The sequence below is a fragment of the Opisthorchis viverrini genome, assembly GCF_000715545.1.
Source record: "Opisthorchis viverrini unplaced genomic scaffold opera_v5_340, whole genome shotgun sequence".
NCBI classification, from domain to species: domain Eukaryota; kingdom Metazoa; phylum Platyhelminthes; class Trematoda; order Opisthorchiida; family Opisthorchiidae; genus Opisthorchis; species Opisthorchis viverrini.
Genome location: NW_008751999.1, coordinates 296,730 through 319,983, shown reverse-complemented (window position 1 = coordinate 319,983; position 23,254 = coordinate 296,730). Strand labels below are relative to the sequence as shown.

The following is a 23,254-nucleotide window of genomic DNA, read 5'->3' as shown; positions in this document are numbered from 1 at the left end:
TCACGAGTTAATGAGTTATGCAAATGTATGGGGGGTTATATAGTCATGACACTGTCATACTATCATCTGTCCACATAGGACACGTCTCGCAGCCATACAGCAGTTTTTACTGTTGCCTAGTACACACAACTCTTGAAACCCACTGTACGTTCTGGAGCACGACTTTGCTCCTTGATGGTACAAGGTGCATGCCGAAAGATTGTTATAACGGTGGCTGGTTTATTCCACATGGCTTGCTCTTTACCTTTGTCTTCGAAGATGAGTATGATATCGTCTCCGTACTCCAGATCGACAAGGTTCTCACCAGCAGCAATCTGAACGCCGGGGTTTTGAAGACTTTCCTGAGTTCTGCTCATTACTTCATTGATGACGAAGTTGAACAAGAACAGGAAGAGTGTACATTCTTTTCGGACATCACTTTTTGCGGGAGAGCTTTCGGAAAGTTCAACATACACCTACGCACCCAGTAGTATGCGAATATAGGAACCGGATTATGTTCCTAACATTCTGAGGTATGCCATATTGAGCATGTGCGGTTAACGGCACTGACCGATCGACAGAATCGAATGTGCCCTTGAAGTCAAGGAACAGCAAGATTTTGGGTCCTGTGTTGGTCTAACACCTGACGGAGTGCATCTGATTGCTCTACCCGGCCGAAATCCTGCTTGATACTCACTGGTCAAGGATTCGCGTACCACCGCAAGAACAAGAAGAATCAGTGACGCCAGGATCCTTGTTACTCTGAGTCAAACCAACACCTCCGTGGTTACTACGTTCACTGCGAGCACCCTTTTTAAAATGGGCAGTACTATCGATTCACCCCAGTTGTTTGGGTCGTTCTGTTTCTCCCAGAGAGACCTAAACAGGTTAGGCAGGTACTGACTAAGGAATCCGTCGCCATCCTTGAAGAGAGAAAGTGGAAGGTCGTGGGCACTTATGAGGCTGAGAGGAGTTCCGTGTTCACGTTCCACGTTTCTGTTGATGGCTGGCAGTCCGATTGGTGTCGGTTAGAAGGTAATCAGGAGACATCCATACTTGTTTTGTATCATTAACGAAGAGGTATCGTATGTGGCGAACGTCCGTGGTAAACCAAACGAAACGAGCAAACTCAAGCGGAATCACGGGGCCTTCGCTTTCTTCCTATTCCGCACTTCCAAGGGACTAGGAGGTTTTTCTGTGGGTAAGACCATTATGACAATTATGGTACGATTCCAGAAGCCTCCGACCAAGACAGTGAACTGCCGGAGCCTGAACACTTTGTCGTGAAGCTGTACGAACTGTTCCCGGGAATTAATTTCAATGAGTTTCCCTGTATCGATGTCGCTTTAACACAACTCAACATAAATCCATCAATTTTTTAACCGCACTATGGTTGCCCATTTCGTCACCCTCGAATACACTGCCACTCCAAACGAAGGAGACCTGTGGTAGACATAAGCTGTATTTTCGGTGTCGACCTTCATTGCCTATGTTGATGGTGATACGGATGGTTCCGTGTGTCTTATGTTCAGAAACACTGATTGGGTTCGAAAGTTTCAACCACGCGAATACTTTCATCAACAAGCCATGACGATGCAGCCGCATATGCCTTCTCTCCCCTTTAGAGATAGTTGGTCACACAAAAGAACATTCACGTCTGGTACTGTTGATGAGAACACTACATACGTAAGAGCAGTCGGTAAAAAATCGGTTCATGTCATTATTGAACACTACGGATTGATTGTCACACAAATTGTCCAAAGCAGTCTTGTCGTTGGCATATCCAGCATAGCTGGCTTTTTTGACTGTCATCATGCTAAGACATCATAAATCTATGTTAAAGTACATATAACTTACTTGCGAACACGGTCCAATAGGTTGACACACCGATGAAGATTTCGTTGGTGTCATTTATGGCCATGTATCTGGACTGCTCGTTCTCCAAAGCAAGTTCATAGGTTGCACTAGCTTTCGTTCGGTCCACTAACCGCAGTCGAATTTTCTGAATCTAACTGTCCGCCGAAGATGAAGATACAACACATTAGTGCACGACTCTACAGATTTATTTTGCTGTCTCACCAGGTGCGTACTACATATTACAACAGTAAATAAAGTAAAGCCATATCAAAGTCTTGCTCTGAAGTTAACCGCTGCAGTGTGTACACAAATCCAGCCTCCACTGGCGAGTAGCAATATCCTCAGCAAATTTCAGGACCGTGCTGTTTGCAGCGCCGAACTCGACATTAAATGCAATCAACAGATCGATGTGATGCTGTTTCTCAATCAGCTGGCCTCGCAACCACAAATGAAATGTTAGATAATTTGGACGGGTTTGGCGGACTGAAATGATGCGATTTTTACTGGTGGCACAGGGCACGATCTTTCCTGTGAACGAAAACGGGTCTGGCTGCATAATATGCCTTCTGTATCATAGCTGTCAGACGACATTGCGTGATCTCGTTGACGCCGTCCATTTCCAACGGTAGATTAATGATAATGTCACGTCTAGGGGACTATGCTTCCGCCCTCCACCTTGTGTGTTTCTTAATGAGCAAATCGGGATATCCGTTCAAATCGAGTTTATGTCTCGGTTTATTGTGTTCCGCTTGGAGTGTTTCTGTTTTACGTTCCCAGATTTTTAGGTGTAATACGGGCGGCATGGAATGCACTTTTATTTCCTCTTTGATGTTTGATCTCGGATAGGTGTAGCGCGATTGATCGTGAGCTTGCACTTTTTGTTTTGCGACTCAGTGAAGTGGAGTTGGGTTCATGTATTCTGTCTGACAAACACGTCTTACGGGCAACTTTTTCCGGTTTGGCCTGCCACACCGAACTAGGCCAACGTACCCAGACACACAACAGGTAATGCCGCCTGGGGTTGATGCTGAGCCGCGCTTGCAACCGGTCAAACGCCATGTACTCGGTAGTAATCCGTTGGGATAAGACCGGGCGTACGGTTTTTGTGGCTTGTAGTTGCCAAACCGAACAGGTCAAATCCGTGGTGCATGCGAACGACCACCCAAGGCCCACACTACAAATATAGTCAAGTAGAACATGGTGTTAACGGAAACCAGGAGACCACGCCTACCTTATGGGCTGAAGAGCGTAACCGGTCGTGGAAATGGGGTTTTCAGCAACCTTGTCAGTAACGTCCTTAAGGAAAAGATTAAACGGAGGTTCCAGTTACCACCAGGTTTTGTTGTCGACCAGAACATACCCCCAACTTTGCACTCGAACTTCTGTATCCACTCTGTGTAGTTGATGCATCCACATCGTCGCTTGGTGTTACAGCCACTTCGGTATTGAATAGTTTGTTTTGTGTTTATCTGTCGGTGATATCATTTTTACTAATCCCATCATTTCTCACTTTCAAAAACTCTCAAAAGAACGAATCCTTTATGTGTGGACTGCTCATTACCTCGTGATCGTGGATATCTGGCTTCCTAACTGGGTAACTCGTCTATGGGATTTGAATAGAACCTGATTCTCACGGAAGTGACAACCGGTTCTCGGTGTGGTCCGACGGTACTGGCTGATTGTTGCAGTGATTGAGTGGACCACTAGATATGGATGAACCAAGTAATAATAACAATCGTCCAGCTGTAACTCTTTCGGTGCCTAGCTGCCATACCACCCGAAGGAAGTGTGAGAGCAAAGCTCCTACCAAGTTGCCCAGGCCTAGACAGAAGCAGTCGAGATATTGAAGTTGGGTTCGAACCACGAACCTTCCGGTTAGTAATATCGCGTTTGAGCCATTTTAAACTCCGTGAGCCAAAGTTATACCATAATTCATGGCATTGCGACAATTTATGTACCTCAGTAAAGCACTGAGCTATACTTCATCTTGGCCACGCAGCATCCAGTCTATCTCATCAGATTAGCCAATGGTTGGTTTTCAAAAGTGGTCAGAAACGTGTAAGTGGCAGCACACCGGAGTTTAAATGCTGCATGCTTGGCCGCTGCTTTTGAGTTGTGCTACGTATTTTGCAACTGACGAAACCGCACGAGGAAGTTCCACTTTGCAATCTATTTTCTCCCTGAACTGTTGACAGTATGTCACTGGGAGCCAAAAATCTGTATTACCGCTCAGCGATTTGCTGTGGTAACCTCAATTCCTATGAAAACGAAACATGTTTTGTACCACCGATTCTTCCCAACGGTTCCCCGGTCGATGCTTGGATTGTAAGGTATGACATGACAGCGTTTCATCTACAACCAGGTCCTGTAAAGTTGTGTCTTTCGTTTCAGATCGATCCGAAGACAGAACGAGCCTACGTACTCAATGCTCGATTGGATAATGGATCACGGGAACATATGCGACATCCACAGTTCCGTGATGACGCTGTGTTTGTTGGGGTTGATTCCTCACATTGCATATTCACCGTAGAGTCGATCGCGCCAACCCAGCGCCCCCCTGCGCGATTAGTCCGTTCAGCAATCGAAGTAATGATAGAAAAATGTGGCCATTACTTGGCCATTATGGACAAGCCAGGATTTGGGGATGTGGTCGTAGAAGGAGTCGATCCTGTGACGCCGGCGGGCGACCGAAAGGTAAGTGTATATCATCGCTGACTGTCCGACTAACTATTTATGCAAACACTAAATTGATCAGCTGCCTCACACACCGCATTTTTTCGAATATGAAGGTTCCCCGATCTTAGGGTTAACTAGTCCCTTGGCCATAACGCTTTCCCTGAGAATCTACCAATGATACGTTTTGATGTCGTCGAGCATACCGTACTGGATGTGGACTGAGTTGTGTGTAAACGAGCCATGAAAGCACTCCAGTACTTCCTGTATTCTAGATGCGCTTCGGTCCTATGTTTACTTCGTACACTGTCTGAGTGTGCCCCCGTTCAACAAATGCTCTGGACCACGATACATGTGCGTGGGGCTTCATACTCTTTTGAAAAATGGGTACTTTAAGTTAATTCAAACAGGCTGCTCAGTAAGTTTACGTTTCGCGAGTGGAACTACTAATTATTATTAGTTTTACTGTGGAAATCACTGCTTAGAGCCTGGCCCTTTGAAGCTTATGATGAGTGTGTATTCCATGCGCACTCCATTAAAGTCATGAAATAATTTAGTTATAGTTGCCGTCTTCCTGATATGGATGGTAGCATCGCTTGTTTCACTCCTAGTGCAGCCATCTGTTCATAAGTTTGACGTAAACGCTTTAATAGGTGACTGGAAGTGTGGACCCACCAAATGGGCGATCGTGCGTAGAGGTCCAGCAGGCATTGACACCAATACCTTAGGGGATACGGTAAAGCTCCTCATTGTTGTATACTCAAGTAATATAAGCCTAAACTCAAACTCAATCCACTTCGTGGTAGTTTCGTTGTTGTTTACTTCAGGTAACAAAATAAGTCCAAATGTAAGTAAGCTGACGACGAAGAGCAACTACAACAAAGTATTTATCTTTTTCTTCGCGTTGCCCGTTTGAGCATTCCTTGTGTGATTATTCTGTTTAATAGGTACAGTAAGGATAAAACTTATTCTGGGTTTCTCTCTCATTAGAGATCAAAAGTAGTGTACGTTCTTGGGTATTACCGGGATGCGGGTTGAGCATGTTATTAGTACGGTACCAGCTAGCACTCGACGAGGAGTGCCAATACACTCACCTCGAGCATCAGATACCTCGGGTGAAAATCCCGGTGTCGTCAAGATTATGTGCTAGTGACGGACTGTAACAAACGTGAAACTCTAGCTGAGTACTCATCATCAATTACGGCAACCAAAGGAAAACTTTGGGGCTTCACTTGCGTACAACCGTGTGAATTTATTTTAATAAAGCCTTGTAATAGAAAGAAGAAATGAGACAGGGAGAGGAACCCAGGGCTAACCTGCCACAAGCATTCGAAGTGCCTACACCTCCAGCACTCAGTCGGGCAATCGGGATAGAAACCGACAGCATAAAGGCCACTGACATACGTTAGCTGCCAATCGTTCGATGTCTCCAGCCGACCACAGGGAGGGCCCCGTGGACCATTGTGTGGGATGCAACACACACACATATACACATCCCTCTGATCACTTCAGATGTGTCGTTGCGCGTATAAATATTTTCTTTCTGGTAGAAATGCATAAAGCCAGTGCAGCTGGAAATTTACGAGAATTGACACACTAAGCAGGACCGGCTCTTGGTGAAATTTTTAATGACGAGCGTCTTAACCGGCTGAGTTTACTATTTTCAACGACAGTTCAGTTGACCGTCTACCCCGTTACCAACGTTTTTCATTTGACCTGTTAAAATCAAGTCAAATTTGATGAGCGTAGACCTTCACATCGGTTACGAAGCATTAATGTCCTTCTCGTCCTTGAAACGCTGGATCAGATGAACTCCTAATGGTATCCAGACGTATTTTGTTTGGTCGGTTTGTTCTAACTAATTTGGGAACAGGGATACGCTGAGACAAAATCGAGCCAGCCAAGTATTGTATCTTTACCTAAAACGAAGCGACTGTTTCAACCACAAGGATGTAAGCCCTATTCCACTACCTTCCTTGATACTGCGACGTTTGACCTCTTCACTCGAGACGCAAGTCCGAGAGGATCAAGCATGATTTCGACATTTTGAACGCGAAAGTGTCTGGGATCATTGTCATGTACTAGGATGTTTCGTCTTATCTGGGTTTGTCGTCTCAAGAGAACCTCGGCGTACTGTTCTTGATAGCGATGTGCCTCAGCTCTTTCAGCCAAGTTTTATACTGCAATTTTTCGCCTTGACTGTTGAAGTTAGCTGGACACGTACCGAAAAACCGTATTCTTCCGGTGAAATATCCGTGCAAAGTAGTCAGATCTCAGTGGACTTTGATCTCGAATGGGATTTAAAGAACACACAGACCTCCACATTACAGGCTGCCTTATATACTGCTTAGGCTTGGACTCTACCTTTACCTCATGGACGTCCACTCTCTGGATAGTCCCGAACAATTGATCTTATTAATGAGCTTATCGAGAGGCGATTCACAGAAGACGAAGTATCGAGGTTTCTAAAATGTTGGCAGTACGAGATTTGGGAATTGCAATCGAGGTTTCATCGTGCTGGTGAAGCTTATCTATGCCGAACAGTTGAAAATCATTGTACATCAGCAGACACATCACGAACCTCCAGAGTGATTCGAACTCGCAGTCCTCCAGCTAACAGTTAAGGACTGGGCAGTTTGGCCACCAACGGCCGATCAGCAAGATAAATTACTGAACACCCGAACTGTCTGAATTATTGGTTCCTTAGAAAAATGCTTCTTCACCACTTCGACATCCAGCTTCCCTACACCACCCCTTTGTAGTTGGAAACTGGAAGCTTCCATAGTCGCTTGAATGATCGTGATGTTGGACTTGAAGTGGCTCATATGTCTCGTGACAAGCGGCGCGTCACGTACACTTTCCACGGCGAGGATCACACTCTCGGCTTGGCTCTTCGGTATTGCATCTTACACAGGTATGTTCCTTTTTCTACCTAAGTAACAGACTACTTAGACTACNTTAGAAAAATGCTTCTTCACCCCTTCGACATCCAGCTTCCCTACGCCACCCCTTTGTAGTTGGAAACTGGAAGCTTCCATAGTCGCTTGAATGATCGTGATGTTGGACTTGAAGTGGCTCATATGTCTCGTGACAAGCGGCGCGTCACGTACACTTTCCACGGCGAGGATCACACTCTCGGCTTGGCTCTTCGGTATTGCATCTTACACAGGTATGTTCCTTTTTCTACCTAAGTAACAGACTACTTAGACTACTACTACTACTACTAGAAATCATGTCAGTCATGTCGTCATCATAACTGCAGCACTAGTGTCGCTACACTCATGCCCATATGTAAATGACACCCACCGCCTCGAAATGCGTTCGTGTTTCCCCCTGGAATGGGGTGGCAACTCTCAATCATGTTTTGCCACTTTACTTCGGCTGACAAAGCCGGTTCGACCTCGCATTGTTGGTTGAGTACCGCTGCGCATTACACGATATCCAAGCAAAGAAAGCCCTGTTTTGCCTTGATACTTCCCGGGGACATCTTCAACTGGATTTAGCATATTAAGCATCCCGGATCCGCTGGGAGGCATATCACGGAAGTCACTGAGACATCAGCACTATTTAGGGCTCACCTCGTCGCACTGTTAAAATGTAACCCTAGCATGGGGGTCGGAACAGCTTTCAAGCCGGGTGGACCTGAACCTGTAAGGCATGTTGTGCGTGTATTCTCCTATAGTTCACTTCCTACAGAGTAAAACTTCAGCCCTGGACGATTTTTGACTCACCTCGCCATCTATTTAGTACTTACCACTGGTGGCTGTGTGAATTTTTATACACACAAATTACCTTTTTGATAGGGAGGGGGCGAAATGATTCAGTGTTTAAGGCGGGAATTTACTGACTGGAAGGTCCGTGGTTCAGAGCGGACCTTTGCCTGTCGACTTCTGTCTAGGCTTGGGCATCCGGGAACTATTTCAGCCTTCGCGTGGCGTGGCAGCTGGTTGGTCGATTTCGATTTTCGCTTTTCCAGCGGAAAAGCCAGAATGCATCCTTTCGACAAAATAACTGCCGGAATGTTACAAGGTGTCGACGAGCTGTTTTGTTTTGCACAGCTAACGACCTTAGCTTCAGTGAAACAGTAGGGCCCGTATGGAAGTAGAAGTGACGTTGTTGCGGATGTATTCTGAGAAGACTCACTGCGTGGTGCTTCCTCTGTCGAACGATCCCGCTCTTATGTGACCATAGAACATGTGGTACTGTAATTTTTAAACTATGAGCCAGTTTTGGTTTTGTTCGTCTTGCCGCGCCGTCTGGACTACTAGGCCTTTGGAGACAGACCGGAATAATAGGCTGAAATGGTTTACTCGAACTGTGTTACTAGTTAGTCCCACTATGACTTTGCTTTACTTCTGTCCTTACAGCACCAAAGCGACCTTTTGCGGCTATTGTGTGCCACACCCTTTGGAAGACAAGATTCACTTCGACGTTCAGGTGAAAAGTAAGTGGTGCAAACTTGCTGATGAAAGCTGTTTATTGGCAGTGGAGCACAGCCCACTGTCATCCACGAACGGATGCATTCATTAGTCCTGTGGAACTATCCACTGTACTCATAATCCATGGACACACTAAGACTGATGGTTACTTCTGGTATAGCTGAGGGGGGCTGTGTAGAATAGCGCGTTATGAACCCAACGAGCGCTTGTGAGCATATCCCATTCAAACCAAACCACGTATGTCGTACGTATTGCGAAAACAGCTGACCTAACACCACGCTAATTGTGATAGGGGGAATCCTGCATGGTCAGTGTTGCACACCGGGTTTGTGACCTTTGGTGGACCCTGGATTCTAGCTACTTGAGCCAGACACAGCAGGTTAGTTCCAGGTCAACTTGTGGAAATATCAGACTGGTTTCTTTTGATCACGCCACCGGCGTATGCATGTATGCGCGTTACCCTGGGGACACTCGTTGGTAAAAGTTGGAGTATGCCCCCCCCCGGTGTAACACGTGCTGTTGTGGCTTATGCTTTGGGGAAAAACAAATCTCACGGATACATATATTGGTGCACATTTCAGTGCACAATATTCACTATAATGCAAAATTTTATCGTGAGGCAGTATACACAAACAGGATTTAAAAGGGCGAATGGTGGTGGACGCGTCATAGGTGCAGATATATACGGCAGAGGGCGTCCTGGTTCGGCACAGTTGATGTGCCCACAAGTTTGGCCCGAGACCAGCCTGCTTTATCCAGCCAAAACATCAACAGATGTCCCAATTGTTCTATGAGGTTTTGTCCTGCAAACAGGACGTTTGTTTTGACTTTGAAAGCATCATCTGTCGGCAAGTTAACAAACAGGATTACCACGGCCCTACATCCTGACGCACTCCTCAATGGGGTACGTGGTAATATTGCAGGATTTTGCAAACACTATGTTAGTGATATCCTCACTTTTACCACTGGAGCACATTCTAGTTTGTTTCCTCTCTCTTCACTATTATTCACTCCAATTTAACTGTTTGGTAGGAAAATGATCCAACAAGTGTAGACTTTTTGGAGGTCGGAACAATGCACTCGCATCGTAAAGCAACCTAGAGTGGCCAGTGCATTCAGTATCCAAGTGGCCTTTAGATGCGGCCCAGGCAGGGTAATATTCCACAGGTCAGCCAGCATTTGCACTCCTGACGCATTACACACAGAGGAGTCCTCGAAACGAACTCTACCAGAGCATGATTACCCGGAACGTCTTGTTCGAGTGTATAGCTTGCAAAACGCCAACACGAACGCGGCCATCATCGTCGAATAGAAAATTTTGTTGGAAGTACCACGGAAAGGTGATCCCACGTTTTCAGGCGTTTGTCAGAAACAGCCTTTCTGGGACTTCAGTCCAGCCAGCATCGATATGAACCTGCAGTCCACATTGTCTGCAGTTCGGGTGATGCTTACACCGGCCGAAAAGATCGCTATAAATCTCAGTGAATGACTGAGCACCTACCAAAGTGCCTGACAAGCGTGGCGTAACAGCAATCACCTAGTTATCAGCCTACAGGCCGAAACCCAGCATCACCGATTGTAAGGCCTTAACGTAACTAGACTCCGCACGTTCGTTTTCAGTGAGACAATACTGGTCATGTTAAAACGCCCAGTTTTATGGGCTCAAATGGTGTTGACTACCATGGAGCAAATCTTGGACTATCATCTCTCACCGCTTTAAATGTGTCCGCATGTTTTTATTGTTTCCATGGGCCAAACACATGAATCTATGTCGCAGGCTCATAACTGACGAAATGTCAACATTTCGTCAATTGTGCCTGCTCGTAGTTTGGATCAAACAGATTTAGGAGACTTCCTTCTGAGGACTATTTCTAGTTTTTTTGAGTAAGTCGGCTGTGGGATATTGATTACTAATCAAGGCTGTAAGAAGTTTTCTTCGGTTACTTTCTTGGCTTCGATACACGACTCGCTCCTCAATATTAATGATATCTCGCTGACACTTTCTCAATTTCAGACGGCTCAGCCCATGATACTTTACGTGAAGGACTACTGTGCCTACGTGACTGCTTTGTACATATCAAATTGGCCTTCAAATCCGCTCTACAGTCGTTCAGAAAGGACTTATCAGATCAGAAGAAATGATTTGTACATAAACAGAATATACAAAGTGCGGGCATTGTTAAATAACGAAGTACGTTTGTGTTCGTATTGGGGTAACTGCACGCAGTTGGTCGGGCTGTTCGCGTAATGAAAGGGAAGGGGAAAACAGGTAATGAAGCAATGCGTGTGGACGGAGCAATAACTTGGAAACAACGGAACTACTAGCCTGTCCTTCTTTTAAGCTAAAAGTTGATATAATATGTATAAAGCTTCAAAAACTTATCGAGCCTGAGGAGTTTGGTGGATCGATTGGAATACTGAGAAACTGCTTACACTGGTGCCATCAACAAATCCACACAGTACGTAAAACAGGAAATTTTTTCTGTGAACTTCAGGCATATACAATCTATTTATGGGTAGCGGTGGTTTGCGCCAACTAGAAATTGCACCATACAGTGCACCTTGCTCATAAATGTTTACAGACATTGGATAGGAAATACGCCTAGTCGAAGATGAGGGAATATGGGAAGGATTGTTGGTACATTGGGAGTAGCAGAATCATCAGGTGTGTGATGACTCACAGGATCTTTTTTCTTACACGGGTTGGGTGATCCTTGCGGAGCGTTTTCCTGCCTATTTCCACAGATGGGTTTATTGGTGGGAGAAGCATGGCCTACATATGTTCTTTGTGGGAACCTCACAAGAAATGACTACGACTCCAAATTTATGTTAGGCCGTCAAGCAGGTTAAATTCCTCAAAGTCTCTTGATCTGCACAAAATTTGCTAGTCAGTTTCCTCTGCAAACTGCTGTGTGCATAGAAATTTATTTCATGATCCGACGAGACATGTTTTGTGTTGACGAATTTGTCCAAATCTAGTCAGAAGAATAAACATACCATGCAAGTTCGTTTGGTGCGACTAACTATAGCTCCTTAGAAATTGGGTTTGGCCCCAAATTTGAAGCGCTTTCTTTCAGACAGATACAGTTGGCTCAGACTAGTTTTATTGGCAGTCAACCATTAAGTTTTGTTGATGGCCTAAATCGCAACCAAGTTCATATGATCTGGATACGAACTTTAGCACAGTCCACAAGTCACTCAACACTACAATGATTTCAGCGAGTGGTTTATGGACACGATCGTAGTTCAGCTATGGAAAGTGGAATAGCAACTTTATGACGGAACTTACTTGGTCAAGATTCGTGTACGGAGGAGAACAACTCTATGTACCGAAAACCCATTGGAGCCTTATGACGCTTCATTGCTTCCCTGGTATCCTCTACGGTAGCAAAGTAGACATCCGCCATCCCGTTCGGTTTTCCGTTCTGATGGAGAACGAAAGAAATAATGCTTGCGAATGACCTCAGTTGTAAGTCTTCAAAGCATGCATCGTCTTTGGAGAGTAGACATAGTTTATAGGGAAGTTGAAGTCGGTGGTCTTGGACAGTGCATAGAACCCGTCCCTACAGAATCTGGATAGGTAGTGCAGCTGACGACACGGCTAAGAGCCCGAGTGCGCCATTTTGGACATGAACATACATCGGGTGCGTGCACTTTTGCATGAACAGGCATTGTTGTGTGCAACAAATGGACCGAAGCTGAGAACCGACTTCCCCACCGAGTGAAAGTAACAAATTGGGGATTTCCATGTCGCACGCGGGGCGAGATAGCTCAAGTGGTTAGAGCGCGAATTTACTGACCGGAAGGTCCGTGGTCCGAACCCGACCCATGCCTGTCGACTTCTTTCTAGACTTGGGCAACCTGGCAGTATCCCAGCCCTCGCTTCCTTCGGGTAGCATGGCAACTATGCACCGGAGGGGTGTTACAGCTGAACGATGTCACGCACCAGAACATCGAATTAAGGCTGAAAACGGAGACAAGAGGTCGCACAACTGATAAGTGAAGGTGACCCGTCAGCTGTGTAAGCTGCTCTTCAGAACATACCTTGTCTGTCCAGCAACCGGCATGTATATGAAGACGCTGGCTAGGGCGTGCAACACTGAGTCCACCTCACTACTCGTAGTGCATTCACAAAAGGTGTTAACACCAGTTTTCACTTTGGGCAACCAAAACGAAATTCGCGTACTCCAGAAGGCTGTATTTACCGAATGTAAAGGGATTTGGATAACACTGAAAATGCGAAGTCCCTCTTGCCACTATAAGTCGGCGGTTCGAGCTGATCTTCAAGCCGTTTTTTCGACTCCACTACGTGTACCGGGGCTCCACATTCTTAAGGCGACAGTAGATATTACTACGGGAGACTCAGTCTCAGACTATGAAGTGCAGATGTATGGATACGTGAGGCTCGAGAGGAATGAATGGAATTTCTCCGGTTATCTGAACAGTCTCCTGACCGTTTGACAGACATGCTCAACATTCATTACCGGTCCCTTGCAGTTTGTGGCACCAAATACCTTCCGCAACTGCTTCGCACCTTAACATCTGTTCTGGGGCAAAAAACGACTTTCAAACTGTCTGAAACCTGACTAACCTAGTTAGACGATGGTCAAAAACACGAAGGAAGAAACCCGTTGTGATCAGTCGGCGACTTGCCCCCAGGTTGCAGCAGACAACAGGAAGCCATAGGTCTCTTTGACAAGACCAACTTCTTAGCCTTTCGAGTTCGAGATTAGTCGTCAGACGATAGGTGGTCATTGTAGAATCACCTCTAAAGGATTCCGAGGAGCGATGCCCCCCAAGTCGAGGCAGATGTCACGGACATCTATTAGTTACTGTACCATCAACGTCCAGTTGGAAAAATGTGACTAACACCAGTCTGGTCTCGACCGCCAATCATTCTATGGACATTTGTGAGATTTTGCAACTTTCGGGTTAGCTCATGTGAATTAGGTTACGTATGAAAGTTCAGATCCAATCGAAACAAATAAAAATCGTTCAGTTGTAACACCCTTCCGGTGCCTAGCTGCCATGCCACCCGGAGGAAGCACGAGGGCTGGGACACTGCCAGGTCGCCCAGGCCTAGACAGGGGAACTTGAGTGGCAGAGATCGGATTCGAACCACGGACCTTCCGGTCAGTAGATTCGCGCTCTAACCACCTTGGGCCATCTCGCCCCAATCGAAACAACCTGGAATTGAAGTTAACAAGCACCATTTAATCTTCTGGGTGACTCAAGAGGCTCACTTTGGAACGACGAGTGATTCTGTTGAAAATCGAAGAATATCTCTAAGAGTTGCACTGAGTGCATGCGCAATCAGACACTGTTGAATATACTGTCAAAAATCAATTTTGAATGCTCCTACACCTTTGTGCAGTTTGCCACCTCCTACCACATCAGATGGACCAAGTGGTTAGAGCGCGAATTTACTGACCGGAAGGTCCATGGTTCGAACCCGACCTTTGCCTCTCGACTTCCCCTGTCTAGGCTTGGGCGACCTGACAGTATCCCAGCCCTCGTGCCTCATTCGTGTGGCATGGCAGCTAGGCACCGAAAGGGTGCTAGAGCTGGACGTTTTTTTAGCACATCAAAGGGAGGCCGCAACGCCGTTTTTCTTCGGAGAAACCACTGTGTTTATGTTGACCGACAAAACGTTTCTGAACATTATTGATCACCTTACCTTGTGAGCTCTCATAGTGACGGTTAGCGGCTGGATCGGTCGGAAAAAGTCCAATATATCATTTACGGTAGCCGCAAATGGCAGGCCGCGCATACGTATGTGTCGCTGCGTCCGACTAGCTCCTGTTGAACTCTGGCTATCGAAAGTCGGCATGGTATATGTTACATTGCAACCGTTTACATCCGGTGCCGGATACTGACACACCCAGTTTTGTTCTACCACTGGAGCACAGTACGCCAAACCGGCAGCTTCGAGTATCGCCGAAAAGAAGGGACGACAACCCAGCTGGCTTTGTCCGAATGAGGAGGTGAATGAAGTATCTGGAAGACAGTAGAGGAGCATGCAGCCATTTCACAATCGCGTCTATCAAAATACGCAACCAAGTGATTTGTGGTTAGCACTCGCTGACCTGATACACGGAGTAGGAGAGCAGGTACCTAGTGAAAAATATGCCGTTGTTCAATTTGTACGGATGGCGGTTCGTCTTTCTGGTAACCTTGGAATTTCGGTTGCAGCCAAACTGCTCCGCTCATAGAACGGACCAAAAGCTAGACTGGATACCATTAAGAAGAGAAGGACGAGTAACACACATGCGATGAGAACAAGTTCAACACGCTGATCTTCTGTAAACTGACAAACACTGAAAACAAAAAGCACTGTGGGCGGGAGTTCGCACGTGCTACCTCCCTATAGCCCTACAAAGTGCACTTCACTAAAAAGATAGATGGTCCATATCCCAGTAAAACAGCATCAAGGAACATTTTCTGGGCTGGAAAGCTGGACAATACACTAGTAAAAAATAACAAAACAACTTCAACTTCCATTGAACGAACTCAGCCACCTTAACTGTGATATGAACCTGGCTTACATTCGCACGCTAGATAGCGCTGAGCAGAATGCTGGCTCATAGGCGTGGGTGATTGTCGTCGCTTCCGAGGCAAATTTCGTGATTCTGATTAGCAGTGCGATCGCACGGACGTTCCGACAGGACAGGTCAGAGAAGGCCCAGCAGACGGAGAACGAACGCGTATGGGTGAGCAGGCCAATGACACAATATACACAACACACGCTATCATACTAGTGTCAGACGTGGCCTTCGTCAGAGAGGGTATGGGTGTTGGAGGCCGTGAAGGGACAGAACACGTGGAGGTCAATGTGCTCACAGGTGGCGTAGGCAAGTGTACAATGTCATCATATCAAGTAATGTACGCTACCACTGATCAAAATTGGGTTCGTCGTACCTTCACATGGACAGAAAGTCAGTAAAGGCAAAGAATGTACGATAATCACACATCTTCAATATACCCTGATTTTCGAGTAATTTCAGAAAGGCGCACCGATCAAGCGCATCATTGGAGTCAAGGAACGCCTAAGTATAGGCCATTGGTCTAGCACTTGAGTGAGTGTGCATACGTGGTCCAAATATCACTGACCAACCGGAATCCCACTTTTGAATCAGGTGGTTTCTCGTGATGTCACAAAGGGACCAAGCTGATAAGCTTGCGATCGCCACAACCGCTGAGAACACTATAAATATTACAGACTCGTCCTAGTTGGTCTTGACGGTATCTTGCAACAGCTCGGAGCAAGTGGATTGAGTAATGACTGACGGCTTCACAACACTGTGCCGCAATAGCAAGGGCCACTTTCCCAATAGAGTGACTGTGGGTGGACACTGAATTGAGGGCACTTCCTTTTTGTCACTTAGTCTCTAGTAAAGACCACCTCACCTTCGAGCAAGAATCGTTAATACATAGGGCGCCTGTACGACCTTATAAACTCGGTTAGCTGAAATCCAATAGGGAGCACGAGGTTAAGAACATCATGTTGCGTCAGTTCGGAGATACCCAGTAACTGTTGATGGAGAAATGGTCAAACATTTTGAGTTCCCGGGTCAGGAGAACGGAGTTCGAATTCTGTCGACCTATCAGAAGAGTCCCAAATCTGAAAGGGCCTCAAATCTACTACTGTCCTTTTGAAGCAAACCGGTCGTACAGTTGTTGTGAGGAAGCGAAAGTTGTCCTATCTATCGTATGAACCACACCAGAATCGTCATAGTCTAGCCATCTTCCTCAGCTTTCATTTCGGTTAGTCCTTCATTCAAGTGGCCGGCGTGAGTGTATGACTCAAGCTGCGGCGTTTTCGCATGCCATTGCAACCAACAGTCACTATTCGTGTGCACGAAGGAAAAGAGGCAACAGTTGTGTCCGCAATGAGCCAACCAATTAAACGCTTTGGACTTCGTTAACAGTATTGCTGTAGGCTTCCATTAGCTAGATTTCTGAAGGGAAAATAACAAACCTACATTGGTGGTTAGCGATTACTGCACAAGGCTCTGCACCTACGAGCATTTCTATTTGCGAATGTTATATTCGGCAGCAAGTTCGCTGTTATTCTTCGAATAGCTGTTACTCGTTTATTCTGATAAACTCTGATTTGCAAGACACGCACAAGTGTGAATAGTGAGAACATATAAAAAACCCACTTGGGAATTGCGGACTGGTCTGTGGGGAGGAGGAAGGATTTCCACTTGGCAAAGGACGTTTCATCCAGTAAGGATTCGTCCACGTACGTGTCGACGACTTTGGGTCAGGTGGGACCACTGACAACAGGAAAGACGTGAACGAGTTTTCAACAACCGAACCGCAATCACAAACTCGATAAAAGCTATTTTGACTAATGGAACGGAATTGGTGATCGATAAAAGCTATTCTGACTAATGAAACAGAATTGGTGATCTCACAGCAACACAGGACGACCTCATCGTATTCCTAAGTAAGCTGAGACAGTTTTTCAGGAACAAAACACTGATGTTCCTATGAAGTGTTGCTGTACAAGATTATGCTGACGGGGATAAACATATGGCTATCAAAAGAATAAGATATTTCTCCCATAAAATATTTTTGCTATCGTCTACGGAACAACCGGGTCCTATAAAAGACAGCACGAAACAAAAAACGTGAAATGCCATCGGATGACATCAATTGACTCCTGTACAGATAATTAACTCCAGGGTGGATGTACGATGTTCAGGAGTTCCACGCATCCATTTTAGCTGATTAACTAGGAAGAGTGCTACTGTAATCTTGTCCTACATGTGGACATTTTTTAGGAATCAGATGGCTCTCAAAAAGTCAAACAGGTGATTGAATTAAAGTGATGAAAGTGATGCACAGTTGTCTACTTCCTCAGGTGAAATAGCTAGTCATAGTTAGTTGAGTTATGCGTTCAACATGATCGAGGATCGTTACAGGAAAGCTGGTGATTTCAGAAGGTATGAATAAGCATTCGTAATGAGGTCAGGCGGTCCATTAATGGGTCCATCTGACTGGTTAGTGAACAATTGTTCCACATTTCAACGGTGTGGAGTCTGAACTATGGTGACATTTGACAGATTCCTCTACATCTGACTGTAGTGTGAATGCACGAATCTGCAAGGCTAACTTGAGACACCTATGGCGTCAGAATGGTTTATCTCTGAATCTGAAGGGACGTGTGTATCAAGCTACAGTACGGGCTGTTTTGTTGTATGGCTGTGAGACTTGGCCTGTTCGAGCAGCGGAACTGAGACGTTTTCAGGTGTTCGACAATCGTTGTCTCATAACCATAGCTCGTGTGAGTTGGTGTGGGCGAATCCGTAACGAGGCAGTTAGAAGGCGAGTTTTCGGTTATGCAACAGGAATTTCCATTGAGGAACGTGTCCTGTTGCGTTGGTTAGGCCATATATTGCATGTGCCTGACCATCGTTTGCCGAAGAGAGTCCTGTTTTCCATGCCCAATTCAGTGGCAAAAGCAGAGAGGTGGCCAACCCTTGACCTGGCAGAGGGGTATGAAGGAAATCACGAAACGTTTGGGTAATGTCGGTGCTACTCGCCTTCCGGGATGGGGACCGCGCGATCCTCACTGCGTCCGGTTGGAAACACTACAAGATATGGCTGCCAACCGATGTCAGTGACATTCTTGTTGTCAGTTTCTATCCAGATCGCCTGAGTGAGTGTCTCGAGGTATAGGCACCTCGGAATGATTGTGGTAAGCTGGCACTAAGTCCCTTCCCCGTTCACCTTTACTCTTCTTCACAATAAGGCTTTCAAATAAATCATGGTTGTACGGCAGTGAAACATCGATGTTGAACACTAATGACATGCTGTTGATGATGATGACGATGAGTCCTAAGAACAGCACTGGACCACACAAAGCGGTAAACATCTTACCTATAATGGTAATAACAATAGTAATAATAGTAACAATAATAATCGTTCAGCTGTAATACCTTTTCGGTGCCTGGCTGCAATACTACACTAATGAAGCACCAACATTCTTATCAACTGCTAGCAAGCATGCTGTCATACCTCTACGCTAGCGCACGATTACTTCCGTACGGTTCTAGGGTCACAAGCACACTGAGCAAAATCACATTGACAGAACCATGGGGAAAATGCCCAACGAAATGCCACATTCTATATAGTTAATATGGGTTCTGGCCAAAGAACTCCTGAAACGCCCAGAGTAAATCAAAGGACACCACATCTGCCCCATTATGGGTAAGCCTTAAATGGTGATGAAATGAAAAGCAATTAGAATGGATAAACCCCGCACCACTTACCATAGAATGGTCTCTGTGGGAACAATAACGTTGAATCATTATAAAAATTGGAGCCGGTTTCAGGAGTGATCAGTATATTATTGAGAGGACCACACCTTTCTGCTGAGCGTCCAAACAACTTTTTGGCGGGTCCCCAACTCGCAGCGATAATGTTTCACTTTCAAACATCTGAGTATTATTTTGTATAGTACTCCCGCTGATCTATTTAATGCACTCTGTTTGTTAGTAGTTAGTAATCTTTTTGGGCCTTCAGACTTTACCTGTCATATTACCCAGCAGTTAGCTGATACATGCACTGGATCCCAATGGACCTAAGGTTCGTCCACCTTTCTCTCGGAATTCCTTGAGATCACACCTGTGAAACATATGTCCAATATTGATTTGAGCAGAGTATGCTTTCGATAGGAACTCCGATTACTACCAAAAGTAAATACGAGGAATCCTGACATGTGTTAACAATAGTAACATCTTGGAGGCATTCTGAGTTTTGTATCCTACCGGCCATTCTTCGCACCTCTATCCATCCATCCTCCACCATCCGCCAAGTGGTGAAATTGTTTTTAACGTACGATGGCCTGATGTAACGTCTGCCTATAGGAATTGTCTTTGCATGAGCTTCTCCGAACTACGTGCATATAGCGACATTAACACTTCACCAACAGTTCTTAGCGTATGACGGATACCGTGACACAGGTCGGGTATTGCAAAAGTCTGCGTTGTTTATACCTTCTAATGGGAGTCATATGAATCACGCTAATAAAGCAAAGCCTGGAATCTCAAGAAAAATTTGGTGGTACCTTACAGAAAGCTGCTGAAGTTACAACCGAACTGCAGATCGTCTCGACAAAATACAAAAACGACTAGGATATGAGCATACTATAGTTCCTGGAATGCATATGTTGAATGGAAGTAACACGCCACAGAGAACCGACACAGTTCATAAGCAAAACTCACTTCCCATGTTGATATACATCTGTCGCTCAATAGCTTGATTTGCAGCCCTTAGAGTGCTGAAGGAAATTTCCACATATCTGCGGAGGGATTACATGATTTTGGTTGGAGTATACGCAACGAAATCTGTGGACAAAGGTGCGCTAGCCAAATGTTTTATGTGCTTGCAGCGAGTGGACCCGTTAAGGTACCCCGATATTTTACTAGAATATCCCAAAATGAATTTTATGGTCTGACAGAAAAACTAATGCTTCGCAGGCGCGCAACGTGTTAAACCTCACTTCACAAGTTGGACACCTTCGAAACAAGTGGAATTCAATCGAGATTTCATGAGCGACATCTAGGCAGTGGTAATAATGACAATAATAGTAGTAAGATAATAATAATTGTTTACTACGCTTGTTATGCAACGCTAAAAAAGATAGTGTCAGATTGACCAAGCCTAAACGGCAGCGACCAATAATACAGGGTTAGATTCAAACAGCAGACCCTCCAGTTAGTAGCCTCGCGCCTCACCTGCTTAGCTATTTCATGTTCAACTGAGCCCATGCGACTGGATTCCTTTGATTCAGTACAAAAACAGTTTAAGATAAGCAGGTACCCCATACAGACTTTACCGGGCTCCAATAAAATGCATAACTCTCACTACGTACCGAGAAAAAAATTGCTAATAGGACATGCGGGGTATAAGGCAGCGCTTGAAGATATCGTACAAATTCCGCAGAAAAACACAAGTTAATCAGTAACAATTCATGGTAGAGGTTTTGTTATGGCCTATGGAACGTGTGGAAAACAAACCTTCCATCGATCAGATGTTTGTGCTTCCCGGCGGCAAGTCTAGCGACTTCAGGAGATACAAACTGCACGAATGCCTCTCCTGTAGGTCGACCATGGTGGTCTGTTAAAAGACCGATGCCATCCTTAACAATTTCGAAGCCTGAAAGATCAAAAATGATACCAAAGGTTTCGGGTGAAAACAACATCCAGCCAACCTTCGAAGAATGCTTGAATCTGCGCTTTTGTTACACTAAAAGGTAACCCGAACAGTCGCAAAGTCCCATCTGGCTTAGGTCTTCGATTCAGATACCAATTCATTTGTTCCAAGGACGACCGTCGAACTACGAGCGAAACAACAATCAGCAAATTATCAACTTGCTTTCGATGAACCTGTCGCCAATAACACCTCCATTACGCAGTAGAGCGGACTGTAAATCGTTTTCACTTCCCACCACGATATAAGCCTCTCCTTGAAGCAAACCATCAGGAGTATATAGCAGATGAATCTCCCTTAAGTTGACACCTACAACGATTGTGCTTACCGAATACATAGATTACAGCGTACCTGTGAAAAACGATGCTACCTCTGCCTCCTTAGTAGAATAGGGTAGGCCCCGTAGGTTGAGGACGTAACTCGATGACTACTAACTTGAACGACACTAAAAGTGACGGACAAACCTTATCAGACATCCAAGACAGTCCGAACGATAAACAGCGAGGCGACAAACAATAATTCACGAGCCTAAAGGAGAGACAAATGGACGATTAGGCAATGGTAATTAGAGAAGCAAGTGGAAAACAATTCAAAATAACCACTCCAGGAATCCCCTCGGACGAAAAATATTTCGACTCAGCCTTCAATCCCAACCTTACTGAAAAAAAACAGTTCATTGTGGACGTACCCAAATCCCAACCTACTGAAAAAAAACAGTTCATTGTGGACGTACCCATCGTAGTCAACTCATACTGTTCCCGAAACAAGCTTCGAATTCGCAACTCAATCCAGTGACTCCAAAGGAACTGCTAGTACTCACCAGCATCAATCACTAACAGTAGGGCGACACACCAGTAAAAAAGTTAGCGGTTAAATGATATACAGTCAAGAGCAAAAGACCCTTGCAGTGTGCCCGTAGCTGCCTTCATAACGGCCTTTAAGTCTCAGATGATGGTTCTCGAGGTCGAAGAGGAACGCTGGACTGTTGTTGGTCCGATTATTCCGATGTTTGGAGAATCCCTACGCGTCAATTTGGTGTTAATTTTTGTCCAGAAGCTCCTCACTCTTGCTTGATGTGTTCCGAAGATAGTGCTGGACTGCACGGTGTGTTCCGCCCTGTTTTGGATATAACAGCGAGACCGTACAAAAACGTATGAAAAGACTGGATACACTTTATTTATGTGTTAAGGCACCTTTACCGGTATCATCGCTGTGATCGTCCGAGAGCCGCACAAGCTGATCCGAATGTGCACACGGAGACGAGACCGAAAACTCCGCGTCATCAATAGCAAGACAATTAGTCATAACTAGTCATGTGGCTCGCCCAAATCAACGTTGGATACTGTTTCAAGATCACAACTGCACGAAGTCACAAGGTCCCCATCCTGGAAGGCGAGGGTAGCGACAGTACCCAAACGTGTCGTAATCTTTTTCACACCCCTCTGCCAAGTTGAGGGTTGGTAACCTCTCTGTGTAGTAACGGTATTTTTGTCAGCTTAGTTCTGTGTGAACTTCCACTCTCAAGCTAAGATTACCGTCAAAAACAACCACCAAATGTGCACAACGCATATTAATGCCGAAAAATCGGGTCGAAAACCCTTATACAACGGATCCTGACTTGCGACCGGCTGTTGGGTTCAGGCTTCGATCAATCGCATCTCAACTTGTTAACGGACAAGTAAGCGGCCCGAAATGTTGGCCAGTGTTGCGCGGGATAGGCTTACCGGATATAGCAGTGCCCAACTATGAGCGCAAAGCCGCATCGGCGTGGAATTTCACCTAACACTCTGCTTCCGCCACTTTGAACTAGGCACGGAAAATAGCACTCTATTCGGCAAACGATGGTCAGGCATACGCAATACATGGCCTAACCAACGCAACTTCTAATGCTGAACACGTTCTTTAATGGAAATTTCTGTTGCATGACCGAAAACTCGCTTTTTAATTTTCTCGTTAAGGACCCGCCGACACTAACCCACATGAGCTATGGTTTCGAGACAACGATTGTCGAACACCTGAAGACGTCTCAGTTCCGCTGCTCGAACACGCCAAATTTCACAGCCATACAGCAAAACAGCCCACAT

The 23,254-nt window shown here is 45.5% G+C and overlaps 2 protein-coding genes across 2 annotated transcripts in view; one reads left to right on the top strand and one right to left on the bottom strand.

Annotated features, from left to right (window-relative positions):
* The window catches only part of T265_10182 (hypothetical protein), a gene marked incomplete at both ends in the record, with an annotated part of 20,666 nt that extends 9,429 nt beyond the window's left edge, over positions 1-11,237 (top strand). Inside the window, 4 exons of the mRNA XM_009176476.1 lie at positions 4,228-4,530; positions 7,272-7,423; positions 8,877-8,953; positions 10,963-11,237. Coding sequence (XP_009174740.1) covers positions 4,228-4,530; positions 7,272-7,423; positions 8,877-8,953; positions 10,963-11,090 — 660 coding nt within the window. The remainder of the gene's footprint in view (positions 1-4,227; positions 4,531-7,271; positions 7,424-8,876; positions 8,954-10,962) is intronic.
* T265_10181 (hypothetical protein) lies at positions 10,885-23,254 on the bottom strand (the record flags this gene model as incomplete). The annotated part of the gene is made up of 8 exons (XM_009176475.1): positions 10,885-11,184; positions 12,238-12,373; positions 14,626-14,945; positions 17,111-17,227; positions 20,183-20,259; positions 20,978-21,116; positions 21,172-21,297; positions 23,146-23,254. The coding sequence occupies 7 exons, from the start codon at positions 23,252-23,254 to the stop codon at positions 12,242-12,244; spliced, it is 1,020 nt and encodes a 339-aa protein (XP_009174739.1).